This window comes from Neomonachus schauinslandi, chromosome 15 (genome assembly GCF_002201575.2).
Source record: "Neomonachus schauinslandi chromosome 15, ASM220157v2, whole genome shotgun sequence".
NCBI lineage: Eukaryota > Metazoa > Chordata > Mammalia > Carnivora > Phocidae > Neomonachus > Neomonachus schauinslandi.
The window spans coordinates 17,493,326-17,516,385 of NC_058417.1; the positions used below are offsets into that span (position 1 = coordinate 17,493,326).

Below are 23,060 nucleotides of genomic sequence, written 5' to 3' on the forward strand. Positions count from 1 at the left end.
CACCTCCTGCCTGGCTTTATCTCCACCACTCTGCTCCCCCGGCCCTGATGGGCAGAAACATAACGTTCTGCTCAGTATTCCCACGGCTAACCACACTGCTGGGCACACCGTGTCAGACAGTGGGTGCTCAGTTGTAAAGGTTTTCTCAGGCAAGTCCTTGTCCTGGCAAGTCACCTGGCCAGCAGTCCCCTTACCGTGCCTCCCTAGCTGTCCCCACCAACCTTGCCATCATAGTCCCTTCTTCCATTGAGTCATGGAGCTTCTTTACCTGTTTCTACCACCTGTGAGGACCATCCCAGAGAAATTTCCTCCTGGAAGTCAGACAACAGATTTTGTATTTTATTCTCTTCCTGCTTCCCTTCAGAAATGTAGGGGAGGGCGCCTGGGTGGCTCAGATCGTTGGGCGTCTGCCTTCGGCTCAGGTCATGATCCCAGGGTACTGGGATCGAGTCCCGCATCGGGCTCCCGGCTCAGCGGGGAGCCTGCTTCTCCCTCTGACCCTCTCCCCTCTCACGCTGTTTCTCTCTCGCTCGCTCTCTAAAAAATAAATAAAATCTTTAAAAAAAAAAAAAAAAAGAAATGTAGGGGATTGGGGGGTGGGGGACGAGCAAAGGCAGGGAGATAGAGGCAGCTAATGAATGAGTGAATCCTAACAGCCCTGAACGGATGGTGCCACCCTGACCGCTGCGTCATCTCTCTGACTTTTATAGGAAGAACAAGGAAGAATTCTAGAAGCTGAGGGCTGGAAGTGAGGATAAGGAATCGAAGGACTTGTTTATGGGGGGCAAGGCATCCAGGACCGGACTCACTCTCTCTCTCAGACATAACAGCATTCATGTACACGCACCTCTCCAGAAGGGAAGGGCTCTGCTAAACACCGATGACACCCAGAGGTCTCACACACACCTTGTGAGCCCTTCCTGCGAGTCCTCAGCTAGGGGGCATGCGCACAAAAGACAGCGACATAGGGAGACGTTCGTTCGAGCGCACACATTGACAGAGACCACAGATGCATGCACACACCTGGAGGGGCTCTTGGCGCACATAGGCACAAACCTGTAAAAGGTGGTCACGCAGGCACCCACACCTACAGGGTACTTCCTGGGCCTGCAAGTACACACACACCTCTAAGGTGCTCACACACAGGCTCCAGAGGCACACACACAACCTGAAGGGCAATCCCAGGGCCCATGGGCACATTACACAGAGTCATTCACACACTCAGAGTAGGTGTGAGTGCACACCAACACGCATCTGGAAGGAGTCCACGCAAGCACACACCTAGAGGGCGCTGCCAGGTCCCAAATGCACACGCGCCCCTAGAAGGTATTCCACAAGCACACACCCAGAGGACGAAGACGCATGCCTAGGGGGCGCTCGCAGGGCCCACGCTCACACGCACGCACACACACCCCTGCCCTGCCTCTCGCCCGCCTCCGCCTCCGCCTCCGCCTTCAGGGAGGCCCGAGCGGGTGCGGGGTGGATGGGCAGCCGCCGGGCGGGCGGCGATCCAGGGAGGTGCGGGGCCCGTGCGGGGGCCCGGCGGCGCGGCCGGCATGGAGGCGCTGCTGCTGGGCGCGGGGTTGCTGCTGGGCGCCTACGTGCTTGTCTATTACAACCTGGTGAAGGCCCCGCCCTGCGGCGGCATAGCCAGCCTGCGCGGCCGCACGGCCGTGGTCACCGGTGAGTGCCAGAGGCCCGGCGGGCGGCGGGGTGGCGGGGAGGCCGGGCGGCGGGGTGAGCGGCCCACGGGGCTCAGCGCGGCTACCGCCCGCCCACCGCAGGCGCCAACAGCGGCATCGGGAAGATGACGGCGCTGGAGCTGGCGCGCCGGGGAGCGCGCGTGGTGCTGGCCTGTCGGAGCCGGGAGCGCGGTGAGGCGGCCGCCTTCGACCTCCGCCAGGTGAGGTGGGGGGAGGCCGGAGACGGTGAGAGGTTGAGCGGAAAACAGACACACCGGGACACAGAGGGGCGAACAGAGCGGCTTCCTTAACTGGGCGTTAAGCGCAGAGAAGAGGGTCCGCGGGTGCTCTGGCCATACAGGGAAGGGGCACCAGGCGCAAGCTAGGAAGTGGGCTTTCCAAAAGAAGTGATCGTTGTTCTAAGACGTTTAAGGATCGGTAAAACTTACATTAATGAAAGACGGTAGGGAAGGGAACAGCAGAGGGAACAGCATATGCAAAGGCCCTGAGGCAAGACAGCTGAATCGATTTTTTAAAAAAACTGAAAGCAGGGCGCCTGGGTGGCTCAGTCGTTAAGCACCTGCCTTCGGCTCAGGTCATGATCCCGGCGTCCTGGGATCGAGCCCCACATCGGGCTCCCTGTTCAGCGGGAAGCCTGCTTCTCCCTCTCCCACCCCCCTGCTTGTGTTCCCTCTCTCGCTGTCTCTCTCTGTCAAATAAATAAATAAAATCTTTAAAAAAAAAAAACAAAAAACTGAAAGCAGGGCGCCCGGGTGGCTCAGTTGGTTAAGCGACTGCCTTCGGCTCAGGTCATGATCCTGGAGTCCCGGGATCGAGTCCCACATTGGGCTCCCTGCTCAGCAGGAGGTCTGCTTCTCCCTCTGCCCTCTTCCCTCTCGTGCTCTCTGTCTCTCATTCTCTCTCTCTCAAATAAATAAATAAAATCTTTAAAAAAAAAACTGAAAGCAAAGGTTTATTGAGGCTGGATGGAGCACAAAATATGGGGTAAAGAGGCAAAATGAAAAGGCTGGAAGCTCTGAACCAGGGCTAGATTCTGGAGGCCCTTATAGACCCTATTGAGGAACTCAGATTTTATAGGATGAGCAGTGGAGATCCCATGAAGGGTCCTCAGCAGGGTGTGGACTGTCAGAATAGCCTTCTGGGAGGAACCCCTCAATGGCTGTACATGCCTGGACTGGAGGTGGGGGGTGGGGGTGAGAGTGGGTGAGGGGAGACCAATGAGAAAGAAGTCTGTTGTAGATTTTAGGATAAGCAATAATGGGCAGAGGGAATGATAATCATAATAGCAAGTACTACCTACACAGTGCTGACTGGGTGCCAGGCACTGTTCTAAGTATTTTACATATATTACCTCATTGAATCCTCACAACAACTCCATGAGATAGGTATCACATTGTTCCCATTTTACAGGGAGAAAACTGAGCCCCAGAGAGATTAATGTCACAGTTGTCCAACGTCACACTGTAATAAAAGACAAAGTCAAGATTTGCATCCAGAGTCCACATACTTGTCCACTACATTCTAATGCGCAGGGGCAGATCTTAGCAAAAGTAGGAGAGGGACTCTCAAAATTTGGTACCTGGGGAGAGGGAAGAGGAGAGAGGTCCCTGGTGACGAGCCCAGCCCTTGCTGCCCCTACAGGAGAGTGGGAACAATGAGGTCATCTTCATGGCCTTGGACTTGGCCAGTCTGGCCTCCGTGCGGGCCTTTGCTACTGCCTTCCTGAGCTCTGAGCCACGGCTGGACATCCTCATCCACAATGCCGGTGAGGGGCAGCAGGCCCTGCGGGGGGTGGCAGGTGGGCAACTGTCCCCTCCAGCCAGGTCTTGCCAAGGGCCAGTGGATGCGTGGGAAGGATGCCCCCTACCACTCTCTCCCAGATGGGGACACCGCGGCCTTTGGGGATCCCTGTGGAGCAGTTGCTCATATCGAGCCCCTGCCCCAGGGATCAGTTCCTGTGGCCGGACCCACAAGCCATTTAACCTGCTGCTGCGAGTGAACCACATTGGCCCCTTCCTGCTGACACACCTGCTGCTGCCCCGGCTGAAGACCTGCGCCCCTAGCCGCGTGGTGGTAGTATCCTCAGCTGCTCACCGGCGAGGGCGCCTCGACTTCACACGCCTGGACCGCCCAGTGGTGGGCTGGCGGCAGGAGCTACGGGCATATGCCGACAGTAAGCTGGCCAACGTGTTGTTTGCCAGGGAGCTCGCCACTCAGCTCGAGGGTACTGGTATCACCTGCTATGCAGCCCACCCAGGTGAGGCCTGGCTCTCTGCTCTGCTCTGCTTTGAGTCCCCCGCTCCCATCCGCGACCCATCCTGTGCACCCCCAGCCTCTCATTGAGCCCCAGAATCGCAGAACAGGAAGGAAGCACCGTACAAGGAGAGATCTGTTCCTTGCTGATCTTGGAAGGAGGCTCTCCTTGTCTAGGTTCTTCCTCTCACACCACTAGCCTGGATGCTGACTCCTGGATAGGGTATGGTAATGAATAAAGCCCAGGTTCTCCCCCCAGGGAGCCACCCATATGACTGAACTCACTATAATATGAGGATAATGATGATGATGGCTAATAATTACTTATTCATTCGAAAAGCATTTACTGAGTACCTGTTATGTACCAGGCATTAATCTTGGTGCTGGGAATATAGCAGTGAACAAAACAAAGACCCTTTCCTTGTAGAATTTACATTCTAGTTTAAGGGAAGGGGAGATTGCTAATAAATATATACAGTGACAGGTGGCGATAAAATGCTATGGGAAAGATAAAGCAGAGTGAGGGGGCTTGAAATGACAGGAGGTGCTGTTTTTCTGTGGCAGTCAAGGAAGGTGTATCTGAACAGGTGACATAGGCCTGAAGGAGATGAGAGAATGAGCCATGTGGTTTTCTGGGGAGAAGAGTGTGAAGAACAGAGCAGATAGCAAGTGCAGAGGCCCTGAGGCAGAAGTCCCTGGTGTGCTTGAGAAAGAACAGGGAGCCCCACAAGTCTGGAACAGAGTGAGAGAAGGAGAGTGGCAAGAGATGAGGTACAGAGATGGGCTGGGTCATCTAGGGTCTAGAAGTCCACTGTAAGCATTTTAGCTTTTAGTCTGAGTGAGTTAACTGATGAATAAGGCCCATCTCTGCCTTACGGAACAGATTATAGGATAACAAGATCTGTCCTACCCATATTACCATACTGCATTTTTTTAAGATTTTATTTTTAAGTAATCTCTACACCCAGCGTGGGGCTCAAACTCACAACCTGGAGATTGAGAGTCATATACACCAATGACCAAGCCAGACGCCCACCATACTGCACTTTAGATAGTCATTGCCTAAGGCTCACTAGTAATTATAACAGTGACAGTAATAATCACAACTAACATTTATAAGCCTTTATTACACTCCCCATCTCTAATGTCCAAAACAGTGGCTGGGCTACCATAGACAATACATGTTTGCTGGTTGAACAAAGGAATAGGCCTTGAGCTAGAAGAAAAGAGGTCCCCTCAGGCAGGGGATGCAACATGAGGGAAAATCTGGGACACGGGGATGTACAGGAACTCAGATGGAAAGGAGGAAGCTTGCTGTTGAAATGAGTGAGGTCTCCTTGTGGGGACCCTGAATGCCCACTCAATACTATCCTGGTCTCTCTGGAACTGGACTCTGTTCCCTACTCCCTTCTAGCCCTGTGTTGTTGCTCTGCCCCTGGGCCCTCGCCCAGCATCCTCACTCCTTCCTTTCTTCCTGTCCACAGGGCCTGTGAACTCAGAGCTGTTCCTGCGCCACGTTCCTGGATGGCTGTGCCCACTTTTGCGCCCACTAGCTTGGCTTGTGCTGCGGGCCCCAAGAGGGGGTGCCCAGACACCCCTGTACTGCGCTCTACAGGAGGGCATTGAGCCCCTCAGTGGGAGATATTTTGCCAACTGCCACGTGGAGGAGGTGCCCCCAGCTGCCCGAGACGACCGTGCAGCCCACCGGCTGTGGGAGGCCAGCAAAAGGCTGGCAGGGCTTGGGCCTGGTGAGGAGGCCGAACCTGATGAAGATCCCCAGCCTGAGGACCCAGGGGCCCCATCTTCCCCGAGCAGCCCCCACCCTGAGGAGCTCACAGTTTCTGAACCCCACCCCAGCCCTCAGAATTCACCAGACTTGTCTAAGGTCACACGCCGAATTCACGTTAAAGCTGAACCTGAGCCCTAAATCTCTTAATCCTGGGATGCTTTCCATGGCACTCAGTGGCCCTTGAAAACCTTAACTGCATGCCAGGCCATGCCCTGGGCGCTGAGGGGTTTGCAATTTTTACCTCCATGGTTCCTTTCTGGGGCTTCAAATTGTGTTCTGAACAGCTCTTTTCCTGGTGGAAGGAAATCGTGGGTGATGATTTCTTCCTGAGAATAACAATAATCCCAGATTGAGAGGTGAGGGATAATGTGCCAGACATTACTTATGAGGAATTTGAATTCTGTACTTCCAGTCCCCACTCTGGGTGATGCTGATCGGCTGGGCTCTGGATGAGGGCCTGGGGGTTGCGGGGGGAGGTGTAATTTGTAATTACAGTGCAACACTGAAAATTACTGAACTGGGCCCTTTGCAACCATGTAGCCACGTGGTCAAATGACCCCCATCTGCCGAGGCAGGATTAGGTTGCAGAGGTAAGGGACTCACTGGGCCAAGGTCTCACTCACCGCCGGTAAGGGGGTAAGCGCAGGAGCGGTGTGACTCCAGGGCCCACGGCGGTCAGGTGGGTGCGGGGAGGTGCGGCAGGGCCGTGCCGTCGAGGTGCGGGCGCCCCCCCCCGCCCCGGGGGTGCTGCGGGGCTGGGCCCGGGGAAATAAAGCGTGTTGACTGCCGCGCCTCGCCTCGCGCTCGCTGCCGCCGCTGTCGCCCGCCGGCCCCGCCCTCCGCCGCCACACTTCCGGCGGGGCTGCGAGCGCGGAGGGGCGCGGGCGGGCGGGCGGGCGGGCGGCCGGCCGCTGGGGGTGGCGGGATAGGCTGGGCGCGGCCGCTGGTGCGCGCGGTGCGATCCAGGTCCCTGCGGTGCCCGCGGGCCCTCCGTCCCGCCGGCGCCATGGGCAATTGTCACACGGTGGGGCCCAACGAGGCGCTGGTGGTTTCAGGTGAGAGGGCGGCGAGGGAGGTGGGGCTGGGGCGCCGGGGCTGGGAGGGTGTTGGGGCGCGCGGGCTGTGCCCGCGAAAGGTGGTTGGGGAGGGGGCTCGGGGTGGGTGCGGGGCTGGAGAGCGAGCGGGGACGGGCTAGGCCGGGGAAGGAGTGTGGAGGGGGAGGGACGGGGTAGGGGGCGCCGGTGTTGGGCCTGAGAACCTTCCAGGAAGGCCCCCCCATTCTTACGCTTGCGGTGCTCCGCGCCCTCGGGACTCCCCCTCCCACTGCGTGTTTTCCCGTGTTTATTCTCTCCTTTCTCCGCCCCCCTCCCTGGGCACGGTCTCCTCCCCTCTATTCCACGGTGGCCTAGGGGGTCCCGAACTGAGGCCGTAGGGAGGGGACCCGTGGTTACCGGAACACAGCGGTTTGGCTGGATTCCAGCGCCCGGGCCTTGGGGCGGGTTCGCAGCTTTGGAGGGCAGGTGCCTGCCTGGGGAGGGGCCCTGGTACAGGGATCCCTGTGCTCCCGTTAATTCTGAGCAGGTTGGGGCTTGCTGGGGTTTACTGGCACTGCCCGCCCCGGAGGTGCGGGTGCGGCCTCTACAGGTTGAGAAATCGGGCTCTGGGCTGTGTTGCCCCGATTGCAAAAATGCTACAGGCTCCAGAATTTCTGGGAGCTTCGGCGGGGCCCGGGGACTGCTGTGTTGGGGAGGGAAGAGGTACCTTTGCCTTAAGGCTGCTTTATAAATTGTATATTCGAGTATCTTGAGAGGTGGCTGAAGCCTTTGAAGCCCCCAGTTTGTGAAGACCCTGGCTCGCAGGTGCTGGGGAGGGTGGTGTTTCCCGACAGCTTGCAGGCCTGCAGCTGCGGGAATCCTTCAGGTCTTCCCACTGTCGATGCCAATTTCCAGCCTGTGTGCAGAGTTGTTAGGACTGGCTGTAGAAGGGGGTACTCTAGACCAGGGTTTGTAGCCGCGCCTCGGGGAGGTGTGATCAATCCACTGGAAACTTTTAACCCAGAACATGGCCTGTGGCTGAGTTTGGATCTCAGAATCAGTCTGTCTCCCCAGGACAGGAAATCCCCACTCTCCCTGACCGGGGGAGAGCAGTTAAGACCAGAGGTGGCCTTGGGATTAGGAAGGAGACCCCTCAGAGAGCACTGAGGCCAGACTTGGACCTGTCCCCCAGGCCCTGATCCTAAAGACAACTTTTAGAACCCGAATCTGCACCACACTTTGTCTCTCTTGTGGAGTTTCTTTCTGGAACCCAAGACTCTGGGCTGAGGAGACAAAAGCTCCAATCCAGTCCCTGTGGAGAGCTTTGAGACTGAGGGGTGAGAGGAGCACCTGACCCTTGCTGGAAACCTGGTTTTCTGCCCAGAGGCCAGGGCAGTGCTAGCTTCGAAACTGTTTTAGGGGTGGGGAGAGGAGACTGTGCTGAGAATGGAGGGTGCTGGAGTCCAGGAAGGATGGGAGGGAAGTGGGAGGGGTAGTGCCCAGCATCACAGTATCTGGGGATTTGAGGTGGTCCAGCAGAGATGCAGCTCCCTCCGGCACGGAAGTCCCCCCAGAGCGGAGCAACCACTCCCAGCCCTGACCTCACCTGGTTCCTTAAGCGGGCGTCCAAGTCCAGAGGCATTTCGTTCAGCCCAATTTGAGAAGGTGCTGATGCATCTCCTGGTCACCTTCTCCACCTGAAAAGACTAGAAGTTTTTCTGGTTGTCATACCTCCCTCCTTCGGTCTGTAATATAACACCTTTTTCTCTATTTCTACTGTCGGGAACTTAAAAGGGGAATCCAAACACCATACACCTTTCTCTTGTCTCTATAGTAAGTCAGAGGTTCTTAACCTGGGGTTTGTGGGTAGAATTTAGAGGTCTGTGCATTTGGATAGGGAGAGACGTGACTTTTTATTCTCACTAACCTTAATCGGAATTTAGCATTTCTTCACATTATAAATGTCCACCAAAACCTGTGATAGTATTAGGAGATATTTTCCGCAGTTTTTGTAGGTACCTTCAAAATCATTCACGCTCATTATGACTTTGAAGTTAAGCTAGTTATTAAATCTACCACTAGATTTTATTATTTAATGTTTTACTGTATCACACATATTACCATGTGTTACATATCACACATTTGGTTATTTTAATATCCTGACAACTCTCAAGATAATTTGTTTCCTATGTATTTTATGCATTTATGAACATTCCAGCATTGCTGGACTACTAAGGGGGGGTTGTGGCTCAAAAAAGGCTAAACACCCCTGTACAGTCTGGTCTTCTGGAGGAGTGGGAAGAAGGGAGAAGAGATGCAGGAAAGGAGGGGAGTATTCCTGAGAAGGCAGAGGTCTGGGCTGGGTCTGGAGGGGCTGAGAGTGGGGCAGAGGTTATCGTGGGATGTTTTGTGATTCTTTTTTTTTTTTTTAAGATTTTATTTATTTAGGGGTGCCTGGGTGGCTCAGATGCTTAAGCGTCTGCCTTCAGCTCAGGTCATGATCCCAGGGTCCTGGGATCAAGCCCCACATCGGGCTCCTGGCTCAGCGGGGAGCCTGCTTCTCCCTCTCTGTCTGCCTCTCCCCCTGCTCGTGCTCTCTCTTCCTGTCTGTATCTCTGTGTCTCAAGTGAGTAAATAAAAAATTAAAAAAAAAAAAAAGATTTTATTTATTTATTTGAGAGAGAGAGAGCATGAGGGGAGGGGCAGATGCAGAGGCAGACTCCCCACTAAGCAGGGAGCCCAATGTGGGACTCGATCCCAAGGACCCTGGGATCATGACCTGGGCCAAAGATAGACGCTTAACTGACTGAGCCACCCAGGCGCCCCTGTTTTGTGATTCTTCAGCTTGGGTGAAGACAGGGCAAAGGAAAGTAAGTTGGGTTAGAAAAAGTGAGATAAAACTACGAGAAACTTCCAGGTCTAAAGAGAGTGAGAGGGGCGCCTGGGTGGCTCAGTCGGTTGCGTGTCTGCCTTCAGCTCAGGTCATGAACCCAGGGTCCCGGGATCGAGTCCCACTTCAGGCTCCCTGCTCAGCGGGGAGCCTGCTTCTCCCTCTCCCTTTGCCTGACGCTCCCCCTGCTTGTGCTCTTTTTCTGTCAAATAAATAAATAAAGTCTTTAAAAATTAAAAAATAAAATAAAAATAAATAAATAAAGTGAGCGCAAGGGAGATCAAGGAAGGGGCACCTACGTGGTCTCTTTGGGGAGTGGTGCTCAGACTCAGGGTGACCAGGAATCTGGGAGGAAGATGCCTTCCAGGGGAGGAGGCTGCTGGGGGCGGGGCAGGCTGGAAGGCCCAGCTTCCTGTTGTTGCTACCCCTGGGAACCTGGCCATGTTGCCCTTGGCCAAGGCCCAGCTTAAGTGGTGACAGCCTGCTCCCAAGGTCAAAGACTAAGTTAAGGGTAAAGCGTGGACCGCCCCCTTCCCTACCCTCATCCCTCTCCACCCCTACCACCTCCACCCCCAGCACACGGAGAAGCGCCCTGGAGCGGGCCAGAGGCAGCTGGGCCCCAGCCCTCAGTGGGCTGGACTGAAACAGGCTGTGATGTGTGACCCTCTCCGTTTCTCTGGACCCCAAGATGGCTTAGGTTTCAGCTTGACTGCTTGCCCTTAGAGGCCTCCTCACCCCACTCCCCAGGGCCGAGAAACCTGCAATAGCTTCCCTTAAGCAGCAGCCCTGTGGGCTGGTATTTCCACCACAGAGAAACGGACAGAGCTCCTCTTCCCACCCCTGCTCATAGTGCGGGGCTGCTCTTTGCTCCCTGGACTTCTGGCAAGGCTCCTTGCACACCGTGCAGGCCCTGGAGGCGGAGGGGGCTGCCCAGTGAGCCGGCTCAGATGCCAGCTCTCTGTGCTAATAGGCGCTCTGCACCCCCTTCACCTCCACCTGTCCAGAACCGAGTTCTCCAGCTCCCTATTCTCTGTTGTCTCTCTTTCCCTTGTTGGCTTCCCCACCCACTCCGACCTGGTCTCCAGAGCTGCATCTATATGGTAGCCACTAGCCCCTTAAATTTAAGTTAATTAAATTAGAAATTTAGTTCTTGGGCGCCTGGGTGGCTCAGTCGGTTGGGCGTCCGCCTGAGGCTCGGGTTGTATCCTGGGGTCCCGGGATGGGCCCCGCGTCAGGCTTCCTACTTGGCGGGAAGCCTGCTTCTCCCTCTCACTCTGCTCCCCCCGCCCCCGCTTGTGCTCTCTCTAATAAAGAAATAAAATCTTCTTTTTTTTTTTTTTAAGATTTTATTTATTTATTTGACAGAGAGAGAGCGAGAGAGGGAACACAAGCAGGGGGGAATGGAAGAGGGAGAAGCAGACTTCCCGCTGAGCAGGGAGCCCGATGCGGGGCTCGATCGAAATAAAATCTTAAAAAAAAAAAAAAAAAGAAATTTAGTTTTTCAGTCACACCAGCCACATTCCAGGTGTGTGGTAAGCCCATGTGGCCAGTTACACACTGCAGCTATAGAACGTTTCCACCATCACAGAAAATCCTCTTAGACAAGATTGCTCTGGAAGTTATCCCCTAATATCAGCCACCGTGTCTTGCCTAGGTCACTGCAGAAGGCTTCTACCCAGTCTCCTAGGCCACCCCACCCCTATCTTCCTTGTGCACAGCGGTGTTTCTAAAATGCAAGTGTAATTTTGTTGCTTCCCAGCTTAAATCCTTATATGACCCTCCCATCACTCTCTCTCTCTCTCTCACACACACACACACAGAGTTTCTTGGCCTGATACCTGAGACACCCTATAATCTGCTCTCTCTGCTGTGGGTCCTCAGAGACACTGTAACCCAGCTACATGAAACTACCCCTGACCCTTGCCCATTGGGGGCACACACCCCAAGGCTTTCCCGAAAATTCAAGTTTGTAAATACAGACATGACGACACCCACTGGCTTTTTCCCAAATCACATTTCCTTTGAATCGTCTATTTCCTGTACGTTTGTTTTTTTGTTTGTTTTTTGTTTTCTTGTGGGTTTTTTTGCGCTGCAAGGAAACTGCCCCTCTAGCTTTTACTAAAGTTTCCTTGAACTTGATGACTAATTTTGGCATTCACAGGAGAGTTCACAACAAGAATTTCAGGAATTGGTTTTTCTCACTTCTGCATAGACAGCGTGCCGGACATGTCTACAGCTAGATCCGAGTTGGGGCCTGATTCAACATTCTGTTTAGCTGATAGAGTTTTCAGGCACCACTTCCTTTTTAGACCTTTTCCCTTTCCCTCCACTTCTCCCATGGGTGCCACAGGCTGGCCTTTGTTTTGAGGCCTTGCCTTCCCCATTCACTCTACTCCCCAGAGGTACACAGTCACTGTGCAGCCCTGGGAATAGAATACCAGCCTTACTGAGATATGTCTGCTGGGCATGAGCAAGGATCCCATCTTGGCTCCGAGACTCTTCCCTCCCCTCAGCCTCCCAGGGCCCCCCAGGGCCCCCTGCATTCCCTCTTGGCCTGCACATGCCCTGATAACAGACAAATCACACTATATTAGTACTAGTTATCTCAGGAAAAGTTCCCAGCTCCTTTAAGATGCGAATTGTATCTTCATCTCTGAATCTCTAGCACAGAAACCTACTCTACTTGTTTGCTGAATGAGTGGTTGAATGGAAGATGGAAGTTTTTCCTGCTCACTCCTGCCCACTGACTTCTGTCCTCTGAACACTTACATTCAGAACCACTCACTGGATATCTTCCTTTTTGTGCAAATTACCTGTCTACCGAACTAGAGTCCCAGGCCCTTACAAGCTCTCTCCAGCTTCTGTGTGACCGCAGCACCCAACAGTGGGAGTTGTCAAGTGTCAGGGCAGGGAAAGGGCCAGAGTTGCTGTTGAAGGGACAGGGACCCAAGAACTGACTGACGAGCAGTGGTTTGCTTTGCTCTCCAGGGGGCTGTTGTGGTTCTGACTATAAACAGTACGTGTTTGGCGGCTGGGCCTGGGCCTGGTGGTGTATCTCCGACACTCAGAGGTAAGGGCTCGGGGGCCCCCAGGGAGCCTGGCATCCAGGTGGGCAAGGGAGAAAAGGATTTCCAGCCTTCCCCCCCTGCCCCCCACAGTCAGCTAGAGCATCCACCACTTGCCACATTCCATGCCGGGGCGGGGGGCCTCCTAAGACCCAGGTGAGACAGGTGGCACAGGGTGCAGGGGGTCCGTCTGGGCACCTTCTCCTTTGTGGGGGTGCTTTTTTCCACTAGAGACATCAGTTGTGTCCCAGAGAATCCGGGGGTCATGCCCAGGCGGAATCCTCATTCCCTAAGTCTAGCTCAGTTATTCACGAAGCCTTAATTATCCTCCCTGTGGAGAGGAGAGGCTGTGCAGGCCCGGACAACGCAGGCCGTGGCCGAAGAGCAGGGAACGGATCCGCAGTCTGGAGCGGCCCTGTGGCAGTGGCAGCTTGGGGACAGGGGGAGGAGAGCTAAGGAATTGGTGCTGGGCTGGGCAAAACAGATCTGGACCTCCACAGTCAGTCTGGAAAGACTCACTAGAGGAAGGAAGACGTCATCGGGCTCTCTGGAGCTCTCCCAGGACCCCCAGCAGGCCCAGACTTGACCCCCCAGGAGGAGATGAGTCAGGCCAGCCATCTTTCCACCATCACCCCCTTCCTGACTGTGCCCAGATCCTTCCAGGCCAGCACCCAGGCAGCAGGGGCAGCAGAACTGGTGTGGGAGGGGAAGTGGCGGTCACCCCGAAGGGAAGCAGTGGTGGTTCCAGTGGAAAGCCCCATGGCTGCCCTGAGGTTGAGGGTGTCAGCTAGGGCCAGGGGCAGGGGAGGGAGGTCAACTTTTTAACTTCACTGATTTCCCAGTAGCCCCCTCTGCTCTCCCCTCACTTTGCTCCGCCTGAATTGAGGGATCCTGGGGGACTCTTATGGCCAAAGATGTCCGAGAATAACCGCTGCTGGTCACAACTTCCTCTCAGGAGTGGGCCAGTTGGCCTGTCAGAAGCCATGGGGTGCCCTCTCCAGAGGCACCGCCACCCCACCCCACAGGCCATGTGGCCCTGGGATGACAGAGAATCTTGTCCGAACACCTTGACGCGCAGCCAGGCCTGGAGAGTTTGCAGCTCACCCAGACACTTGTCCTGCGCGGGCATCCACTTCTAGGGCCACACCCCTGCAGCCCTTTCTCAATGTTCTTGGCACACACAGCGCCCCCTGCTTCTTGCTTCAGGGAGCAGAGCCCCGAGACTGGTGCAGGTTGGGGGCGGGGGGACTGGCTTCTCTGACAGTAAGTTTGGAAGTAAGGAGAAGAGGTCTTTGTGCCGTGTCCTAGGAAGCTGACCTCCCACACCCAGGCTTAGCATTCTCCCTGTGGTCCCACTGGCTGGGGAGTCTGAGCCCGCGGCCCCTCCCCTTGTTGGACTCTGTTTCTGAGGGCAGCCCCTTCCCCGACCCCTCGCCCATTTGAAGGGCATCTGTACAAGCTGGGGCCTCTATCGCCCTAGGCCGGCAGGAGCCTCTCAGGTCAGAGTAGAGGCTTCTAACCCAGGCTGGATTCCAAGCCTCCCTTCCCACAGCCACCATCCGCGCCCCCCACCTCCGTTGTCAGCCTTTCATCTCCAGGCTCAGTGAAGTCCCTCCTGCTGCGCTTTGCGGCCACGTCCTGTATGGTGCTGAGGCCCTCGAGCGGCAGCTCCCTCTCCCTTACCTGAGTGAATCCTCCACTTCCGGCGTCTGAGCTGCAGCCTCCTTCCTTCCCTCCTTCCTTCTCTCCTTCCCTCCCTCTCTCCCATCTCCCACGCTCCTCCTTCCCCAGAAGAGAGCTTGGTGGGTTCCTGTCTGAGCAGGGTCTAGAGTCCTCTCAGGCCCAAGAGTGCTAGTATCAGGGGCTCGAATGAAGACAGTCTTTGCACCCCTGCATGGCCGGAGCTCCCAGGGCTGGTACAGTGACAGGTGAGGGCAGGGCTCCACGCGGCCTGCTGCTCCCATCCCCCAGTCCACCCGCTTCCCGGCCTCCGCCGCTGTCCTCCTTCCCTCTGGTTTCAGGAAACCTCCGCGCTGCCCACAGCCTGGCCCGGCCCGGCCCCCTGCACACTCCCAGGCACACACGTGCCGCACTATGGAGGCCCGGCTAGGGCGGGCTGAGCAGCTTCAAGGCACCTCACTCTCGTTGCCATAACGCTCTTCTCTGCCTGTGCCCAGCTTTGGAAATTCCAAAGTGAATTACTCCCATCAGCCCCCTGTTGTCCCGGTGAATACCCTGGCAGGGATGCACTTCCTCCCCCAGCCTTCCTTGACACCTTGCCCCCCACAAAGCAGAAAATCCCAGGTTGTCTCTGGGCTTTCCTGACCCTAAATTGCCTTCTTAGTGTTAGGTAGCACAAACCTAAGCAGGATTCGGTATTTGCTGTGGCTCACTAATCCCCAGAGTGGCCTCTCCTGCCCAATTTCTGGAAACAGGGGTTTGCCTGTGTTTGGAAAGTAGAACTGAGGCTAAGTCTCCCAGACTGTGCCAGGACTGTCCTGGGAAAGTGAGGTGGTGGGCAACCTAGGTGCCCTGCTCACAGGCCTCCTCACCTCAGGTCGTAGGCCCAGGGGGTCAGCAGGCTTTACCCCCAGCCCAGCAGCTCCTGCTTAGACGGGTGTGGGGGCTAGGGAAGACATCCAGAGGCCAGCAAGGGGGTTTTGTCTGTCCCCCTACAATCCTAGGCTGAGCTGGCAGGAGAGGGCTCGAGTACTGAGAGCAAACGCCACCCCCCCGCCACGCCCCCAGGCATCAGGCATCGTTGCTTGTCTGGTAACCACTGTGTGTGTTTGCTGTCCCCTCCTACCCCTCCTGTCCCTACCTCTCCCTCCCCCTGGCTGCTTCTCAGACTGTCTCTGGAGGTTATGACCATCCTGTGTCGCTGTGAGAATATTGAGACGTCGGAGGGGGTCCCGCTATTCGTAACAGGGGTTGCACAGGTAATAACCCACCTGCTTCCTCCTCTGTGTCTAACCTTCTCTCTTCCTGCCCTGCGGGGCCCGGCAGGCAGGAGCCAGATGGACTCTCCTCCCGAGAGTGTGCCTCCCTCCCCTCTGCTCCCACCTGTACTGCTCTGGGTGCCAGGATGGAGCCCTGTAGATCCCCAGCCCCTCTGCCCTCACCCACTGGGGCTGCTAGTGGGGAAAGAGCAAGGGAATCTGGAAGCTCTGCCCAAGTCAGCCAGGGGGTGTCCTTGGAGGCCAAGGGGTAAGTTGAGGCAGGAGACACAGGCCCCCACATGCCAGAGCGAGGCTGTCCGGGTAGGGAGGGTTCAGTCCAACCACTCCAGGCACTGTGGAGCCCCTTGCTAGCCAGCCCCCACCTGTCCATGCTGACACACGTCAAGTCCTAGCCCTCCTCCCAGAAGATGGGTCCCCTGAAGAGTTCTGTTCTACCAGCTCCTTGGCCTCCTCCGATCTCCTTGACAGGCCTTAGCAAAACGAGTCTTGGCTCTTCCCTGCCCCTAATTTTTGGCAGAAGCCTCTGAGCAAATCCCTTGTGACTCGTGTTAGTTTCCTTACCTGTGAAATAGGGGAATCCTGTCCACTCTGTGCTTTGTAGGGATATGGGAAAGGCAAGTGAAGCAATATGAGGGCTCTTTGGGATTTTTGGAAAAGTGCTGGAGAGGGGCACCTGGGTGACTCAGTCGGTTGAGCATCCAACTCTTGATCTCAGCTCAGGTCTTGATTTCAGTGTCCTAAGTTCAAGCCCCGTGTTGGGCTCCGCGCTGGGCATGGAGTCTACTAAAAAAAAAAGAAAGTGCTAGAGAAACCCAGGCTTTATCATGAATCCAGTCTCACTTAGAAAAGCAAGTGACTGGATGTCTCACTCTTCACTGCCATGTGGCTGTAGCCAGTGAAACCCTCTCCTGAGCCGAGGTGCTTAGTGCCTCCCAGCGCCTCCCAGTGCCTCCCAGCGCTTTCATTGTGCTGTGCTGGCGCTCACTTTCGCTGCTTCACTCATCAGTTCTCTGTTGAGCTCCTTCCCGGTTCCGGGCACTGTGGATGCTGCAGTGACCATCAGAAAGCCCCTGCCCCCTCAGAGCCTGCATGCTGGGTCCCCAGACTGGAAGAGCCCTCACCATCATCTTAGCCGTCTCCTTCCCTTGCGTGAAATCGCCCTTCGGGCTTCTCAGGCAAAACCCTACACTACCTCTCCCTCCCTCTCCTGTCCTGCTGGCTGTCCTCGGGCAGGGGACCGTCCCCACCTCATCCACTCCTTGTAGCCTCCAGCGGGCGGGCTTTAGCACAGAGGCCCAAGAAGCTCAGGGCACCCGGTGTGGAACGGGTAGGGTCCCGGCCTCCCTCAACAGCCCTGGCGAAAGTGTCCCCGCTCCCCTTCCAAACTGCTGCCTACTTAGAACAACTGCAAAGGCCCACATCCCTTTCAGGCTAGGTGATATGGACCCTTGAGGTGGTCTGGGCCAGGGAGTGCTCGTGTGACCTCAGCCCTCGTTCTCCACTTGAGCCACCTGGGCCCAGCCCCGGAGGGTCAGCTTCAAGGCAAGCCTGCCGCCAGGTGAAGGGACAAAGCAGGACTTCCCCGGCAAGGGGCAGACGCGGGATCACCTCCATCGTGGTCCAGCAGTGGGCGGACTCCTAGCATGCCAGGCTAGTAGGCAGAGCTTTCCGGGGAGCCTTCCAGGGCATCTCGGGGTACTGAGCAGACCCAGGGAACAGGTGAGGGCCCCTGAGGGATGTTCCCGTGGCCCCCGTGGACGACCTACACAGCACAGCCGGGGGTACCAGCACTTCCGGGGCGTTCCCAGGCCATACGTACACAGTTCCACCTGCACGCCCCCCGCACTGGCCCAGACCACCCCCAACCACTTCTCTACTTCCTTTCCTCACGCCACCGCAAGCCAGGCTGCTCTGAGCAGGGGCCGTGTGCTGTGGGTAGCACGCTGCGGCCGCGCTGCTCTGCCTTCCCACCATCTCCTCACAGACTCCTGACCCCAGGCCCTCAGAGCGCCCTCCCCACCCTCTGCAGCAGGACCCCCGGCCCGGCCCAGCTGGAACACAGAGGTACCGGACTCTCCCCAGACCCCAGGCCCTGGGCCCCCAGACCCATGCCCCTGTTTTGCATTTCTTGGCAGGATTTCCCTAGAGATTATGACGTTGCAGCCCCGCTGCGAGGACGTAGAGACGGCCGAGGGGGTAGCTTTAACTGTGACGGGTGTCGCCCAGGTATAGTAACTCAGCAGCCCCGCGCATGTCCGTTGAGCTGCCTCATCCCTGTGCTGGGGTGTGGGGGGAGGAGGAGAGGGTAGCAGCCAGGGCCAGTCTCTCTCCAGTGCCCCTGCCCCCGCCCCCCTTCCACGAGAGGGTCGTCGCCACCGGAACGTGCTCGCTCGGCCCCTTGGCCACCCAGCAGGACTAACAGACACCCCTTCTCTCCTCAGCGGGCCCGCGAGGGGCAGAACCAGTGCTGAGGGCTCCTGTCTCACTAACCCCACGCGATTCTTTGCAGGTGTTGGAAGTGCCACGCCCCAGAATCCAGGCCTTCCCTGTCCTCTGGGTAGGGGGCTAAAGGGGCGGGGACCAGAGGACAAGACCATGTGAGGCAGAGGAACTCTCTCGGAGGTTGCTTTGTATTCCCAGCTCAGGGCCTGGGCGAGGGGCTTCCTCCTCTCGTCCAGTTCTCAACTTCACAGGGCAGCAAGGTGCAGCCGTGTTAGAGGCCTCTGGTGAGGGGGTGGTTGGCTTAGTACTTAGGGAAGGAAAGGCAGGAAGATAACCACCCTCGGTGGCGTCCCTCTGGACCTGTCTCCTGCCCTGTCCAGGCTCTCTTCCTAGCCTGTATATCTGTGTCCCTATTGCTCATTCTCCTTTCCACGCTCTCTGCCCCTCAGCCTGCAGGTCTCCCACCTGTGGGGAGCCTGCATGGGAGGAACCGGCCAATGAGGGAACAGTGAGTGGGCTGAGGGGTGGGGAGATGAGCCCCAGATGCCTAGCAGACAGGCCGTGTCAGGGCCTGAGGCTGCCAATGAACATCAGATTGGTCAGTGTAAGAATTCCTGGTATGCTCTCCCCACCAGAGGCCTCAGCCAGACTCTGCCTGCTCCTGGCCCCTAGGCCTGCAGGTCTGAAAAAAGGAGGGGAGGGGCACAGCCACCATCCTCCACACCTCTGGGTCTGGGGCCTCCGTCTGCCCTCCTCCAGCCTGGTTCAGGCATCTCTGTGACCACTGGCAGGTGAAGATCATGACGGAGAAGGAGCTCCTGGCAGTGGCCTGCGAGCAGTTTCTGGGCAAGAACGTGCAGGACATCAAGAACGTCGTCCTGCAGACCCTGGAGGGGCACCTGCGCTCCATCCTCGGTAAGGCCCCGCCCTACCCAGGGACCCCTCTGCCACCTTCGAGCACCTCACAGGATCTCCTAGCCAGGGCCAGGGAGGGGCGCAGGGCAGGGCAGGGAGGTCTGTCAGTCCCACCAAGACTTTCTTTTCAAAACTTCAGGGGACCTGAGGGAAGGGGAGGGCACTGGGGTGGGGAGGTTAGGGGCTGCCAGGCCGGTCAGGCACCTGGTGTTGCTTGGGACTTTCCCCCTTCCAGCCTGGGCTCTGCAGAAGGAGGTTCAGCGTTAAACGCTGTGCACAACCCCCAGAAAGACCCAGCTCACTCTACAACGTGTGCATACACTCAGACCGCTGCTTGCATGCCTCCTCCCTTTCCCAGTGGGCTGGGCCCCCGGGGAAGCCAGCCCACGATCCCTCTGTCCCCAGGGACCCTGACCGTGGAGCAGATTTATCAGGACCGAGACCAGTTTGCCAAGCTGGTGCGGGAAGTGGCGGCCCCTGACGTCGGCCGCATGGGCATCGAGATCCTCAGCTTCACCATCAAGGTGACATGTGATAGGAAGGCTGCAGCCCCCCACCTCCCTCTGGGTGCTTGGCCCCTCTGTGCGTGTGACTGTTCCCAAGGATGACTCCCCCTTCTCTCCCAGGACGTGTATGACAAAGTGGACTATCTGAGCTCCTTGGGCAAGACGCAGACTGCCGTGGTACAGAGAGATGCGGACATTGGGGTGGCCGAGGCTGAGCGGGATGCAGGCATCCGGGTACACGGGCTTTTCTTCCCACCCTCACGGACAGGGAATCCAGGGGTGGGGGGACCCTGGTGGCTTGGGGGATCCTCAGCACCTGCCCCTCCGGTTGCCAGGAAGCAGAGTGCAAGAAGGAGATGCTGGATGTGAAGTTCATGGCAGACACCAAGATCGCTGACTCCAAGCGAGCCTTCGAGCTGCAAAAGTCAGCTTTCAGTGAGGAGGTCAACATCAAGGTGAGGCGCCGTCGGGCATCCCAGGTTGGGGCTCAGGGCTCAGCACCTGGCATCCAGCGTCTGACACGGCTGCCCATTGTCCCGCCGCAGACCGCCGAGGCCCAGCTGGCCTATGAGCTGCAGGGGGCGCGGGAGCAGCAGAAGATCCGGCAGGAAGAGATTGAGATCGAGGTGGTACAGCGCAAGAAGCAGATTGCTGTGGAGGCGCAGGAGATCCTCCGCACAGACAAGGAGCTCATTGCCACGGTGCGCCGCCCCGCCGAGGCTGAGGCCCACCGCATACAGCAGATCGCCGAGGGTGAAAAGTGAGCACCCTGGCCGTGGCGGGGTGGGGACTAGTCGGGCTTTCCCAGACCCAGCTTGGAAGCCACCTCGCCCTGTGCCTCCTTACTGACTGTGAGGTGGAGGTGACCTGCCTCCCCCATTGGGTTGGCGCTGGGAAGACCGGAGGAGATAAAGGAGGTTTGAGGGCCCGCTATGGGGCTTGGCTCAGCGGGCATCCTGGCTAGTCCCTCCCCCCCCCCATTTGCATCTAGCAGCCAGTGGCCTCCCCCTGGCCAGAGCCAGAACCTCCCTTCCTGGGTCCCCTACCCCGACACCCGTCAGAGCGGAGGCCTTGAGGATTTGCCGGCCCCCGGGCAAGGCTTGAGGGGCCCCTGGCTCTTGCCACTGATCCCGCCCGGCCTGAACTTCTGCAGGGTGAAACAGGTCCTCTTGGCGCAAGCAGAAGCCGAGAAGATCCGCAAACTCGGGGAGGCGGAGGCAGCGGTCATCGAGGCGATGGGCACAGCAGAGGCTGAGCGAATGAAGCTCAAGGCCGAGGCCTACCAGAAATACGGGGATGCAGCCAAGATGGCGCTGGTGCTGGAGGCCCTGCCCCAGGTGAGCCCCCACCCCCACCCCCCGCCCTGGGGTGGGTCCGGCAGGGCCTCGGCAGGAGCACAGCCACGGGCTGGCTGGAAGCATTCAACGCGGAAGTACCTCGCAGCGGGGCAGGACCCCTACAACACGCATAGGCTCACCTGGCTCCCTGGGCCTCCCTGACCATGGCTTGCAAATAAGAGAGCCACCCAATCTGCGCTGGGGTTGGGGGAGGCGAAAGAAGGAGGGAGAGATACCGAGCGGGGCAGGTGGAACCAAGTCAGAGCACCAGCCAAGCTCTCCTCCCACCCCCCACCCCCTGCCTCCTAGATTGCTGCCAAAATCGCCGCCCCCCTGACCAAAGTCGATGAGATTGTGGTCCTCAGCGGGGACAACAGCAAGGTGACATCAGAAGTCAACCGACTGCTGGCCGAGCTGCCTGCCTCCGTGCATGCCCTCACAGGCGTGGACCTGGCCAAGGTGAGTGCCTGGCTAGCTGCGGGTGGAGCCGTCCCGGGGCCTCGGGGCCCCGGCCTCACGACATCTCCCGTCCTGGCAGATACCCCTGATCAAGAAGGCCACCAGTGCGCAGGCGTGAGGCTCCCGAAGGCCTGCACCCCTCAGCAGCCGTTTTCCTACCACAACGACAACGGGAACGCTACTGACTCTGGTGCCTTATTTTGTAGGGACCAGAAGTGCTGCGTGCTCAGGCCTTCTCTGGCTGTCTTCTCCCCCCCCACCCCCCCCACCCCACCACCTCCCCCCATCTCTGGCTGTCTCCTTTCTCTTCTCCCCTTCTCACATCTTCATTTTCACTGCCATATCCATCTGGTTTGTCTCTTCCACCCTCGTCTCCCATCTCCCTGTCCGTCTCTTCCCTTGTCTGTCTGTCGTTTTCTCTCCCTCTCTCTCTGCTCCCACCCTCTACACACATCATGTAGTTTAAGCTGAAGACGTTTATTATGACCACTGTCTGTCTGTGGGGGGTAGTAGCCCTGCTGCTCCTCAGAATCCTGGTGCCTTGAAGTTCTCTGTGCATCTGTCCATCCTCCCTGTGGCCCTTGCCAAGACGCGGCATGGGTGCGGAGGGTCTGGGTAGGATGGCCACCTTCCCCTGTCCTGGCCTGGTCTTCCCAGCCCTGAGTCCTACCCAGAAGTCCCCAGCCTCCCCCACTCCGGACCCCCTAGGCCTCGCTGGCCATTGCCCTCCCCAGCCCCAGGCCTGCTCTCGTACCTTACCTCTCTCTCCTTACCTAGGGGCACAGAGGCAAGGCCTCCTGTCTATAGCAGCTCCCTCAGTTTACTACTGCCTCAGGAGGCCCTTGCTTGTGCTCAGGGAAGTCCCCTTCATGGACATATCCCTACTAGGTAGAGTAGGGCTTGGTCCCAACTCTGTTAAGCCTTTCTGGGATCAGGGTCTAGCCCTGTTGGGGACTAGAAGGTGTGTAGACCCTCTTCCTGCTAGGCCTGTGCTGACCTGGGTATGGGGCCAGGCCCTTGCAGTGGGCATGGCTGCACCAGCCCCGGACAGAACTCAGCGCTGTAGACTGGCCAGGCTCCATACCCCTTGTGCCATTTTTCCTTCTGACCAGAGTGATAGGGTTCCAGCCATGGGGAAGCAGCCGAGCCCTCTGTCTCCTGGCTCTCATGGAGACAGAAGAACCCAGAGCCCAAGCATCCTGGCAGGGGTGCTGTGGGTGTCCGATGGTCCCAGTCTCCCACTTCTGGCTCTGCCCCAGCCTGTGTAGCTGTTCCTGCATGTGGATGCTGCATGTCTGGTCTGGGGCTTGGATGCTGCACTGCCCCGCTGCCTGTCCCTTCTAGTAAAATAAAGATCTGTTATGCCTACGCCCTGGACTATGTCTTCTGTGAGGGGAGAGACTAGGAAGCAGGGACGAGCCAGGTCCCCACCCATACACCCATTCAGCCTGAAAGCTACACTTTGTCTGTTCTTCCCCATTATAGCCACTGGGGGGCATCAGCACACTGGCCTTGTCCCCAGTAGCATCCTGGGGCTGGATGGTCATTGGCCCACGTGCTGCGGCCAGATCCGGAGCCCTGGCAAACCTGGCTCCATTGCAGGCAGGTGATGCGGGGGGGGGGGGGGGGGGGGGGGGGGGGGCCCACCCCTGTGACCCCCCCCCGCCCCCCCCCCTACACGGGGGGGGTTTGGGCGGGGGGGGGGGG

At 57.6% G+C, this 23,060-nt stretch overlaps 2 protein-coding genes across 4 annotated transcripts; both read left to right on the plus strand.

Moving 5' to 3' along the window:
• The first annotated feature begins 1,470 nt into the window (after positions 1-1,470).
• Positions 1,471-6,518, plus strand: DHRS13 (dehydrogenase/reductase 13). The gene is made up of 5 exons (XM_021703913.1): positions 1,471-1,683; positions 1,785-1,903; positions 3,345-3,468; positions 3,649-3,960; positions 5,441-6,518. The coding sequence occupies exons 1-5, from the start codon at positions 1,557-1,559 to the stop codon at positions 5,881-5,883; spliced, it is 1,125 nt and encodes a 374-aa protein (XP_021559588.1). The 5' UTR covers positions 1,471-1,556; the 3' UTR covers positions 5,884-6,518.
• Positions 6,519-6,644: 126 nt separating this feature from the next.
• On the plus strand, positions 6,645-22,722 carry FLOT2 (flotillin 2). 3 transcript variants are annotated; one of them, XM_021703912.1, is made up of 11 exons: positions 6,645-6,800; positions 12,658-12,739; positions 15,583-15,673; positions 18,928-19,051; positions 19,457-19,575; positions 19,678-19,791; positions 19,893-20,012; positions 20,103-20,317; positions 20,711-20,894; positions 21,204-21,353; positions 21,433-22,722. In XM_021703912.1, the coding sequence occupies exons 1-11, from the start codon at positions 6,752-6,754 to the stop codon at positions 21,469-21,471; spliced, it is 1,287 nt and encodes a 428-aa protein (XP_021559587.1). In that variant the 5' UTR covers positions 6,645-6,751; the 3' UTR covers positions 21,472-22,722. The 3 variants fall into 3 exon arrangements, with proteins under 3 accessions (XP_021559587.1, XP_021559585.1, XP_021559586.1); XM_021703910.1 differs by lacking the exon at positions 15,583-15,673 and adding an exon at positions 17,830-17,920; XM_021703911.1 differs by lacking the exons at positions 6,645-6,800; positions 12,658-12,739 and adding an exon at positions 17,830-17,920 and having other exon boundaries at positions 15,634-15,673.
• The last annotated feature ends 338 nt before the right edge of the window (positions 22,723-23,060 follow it).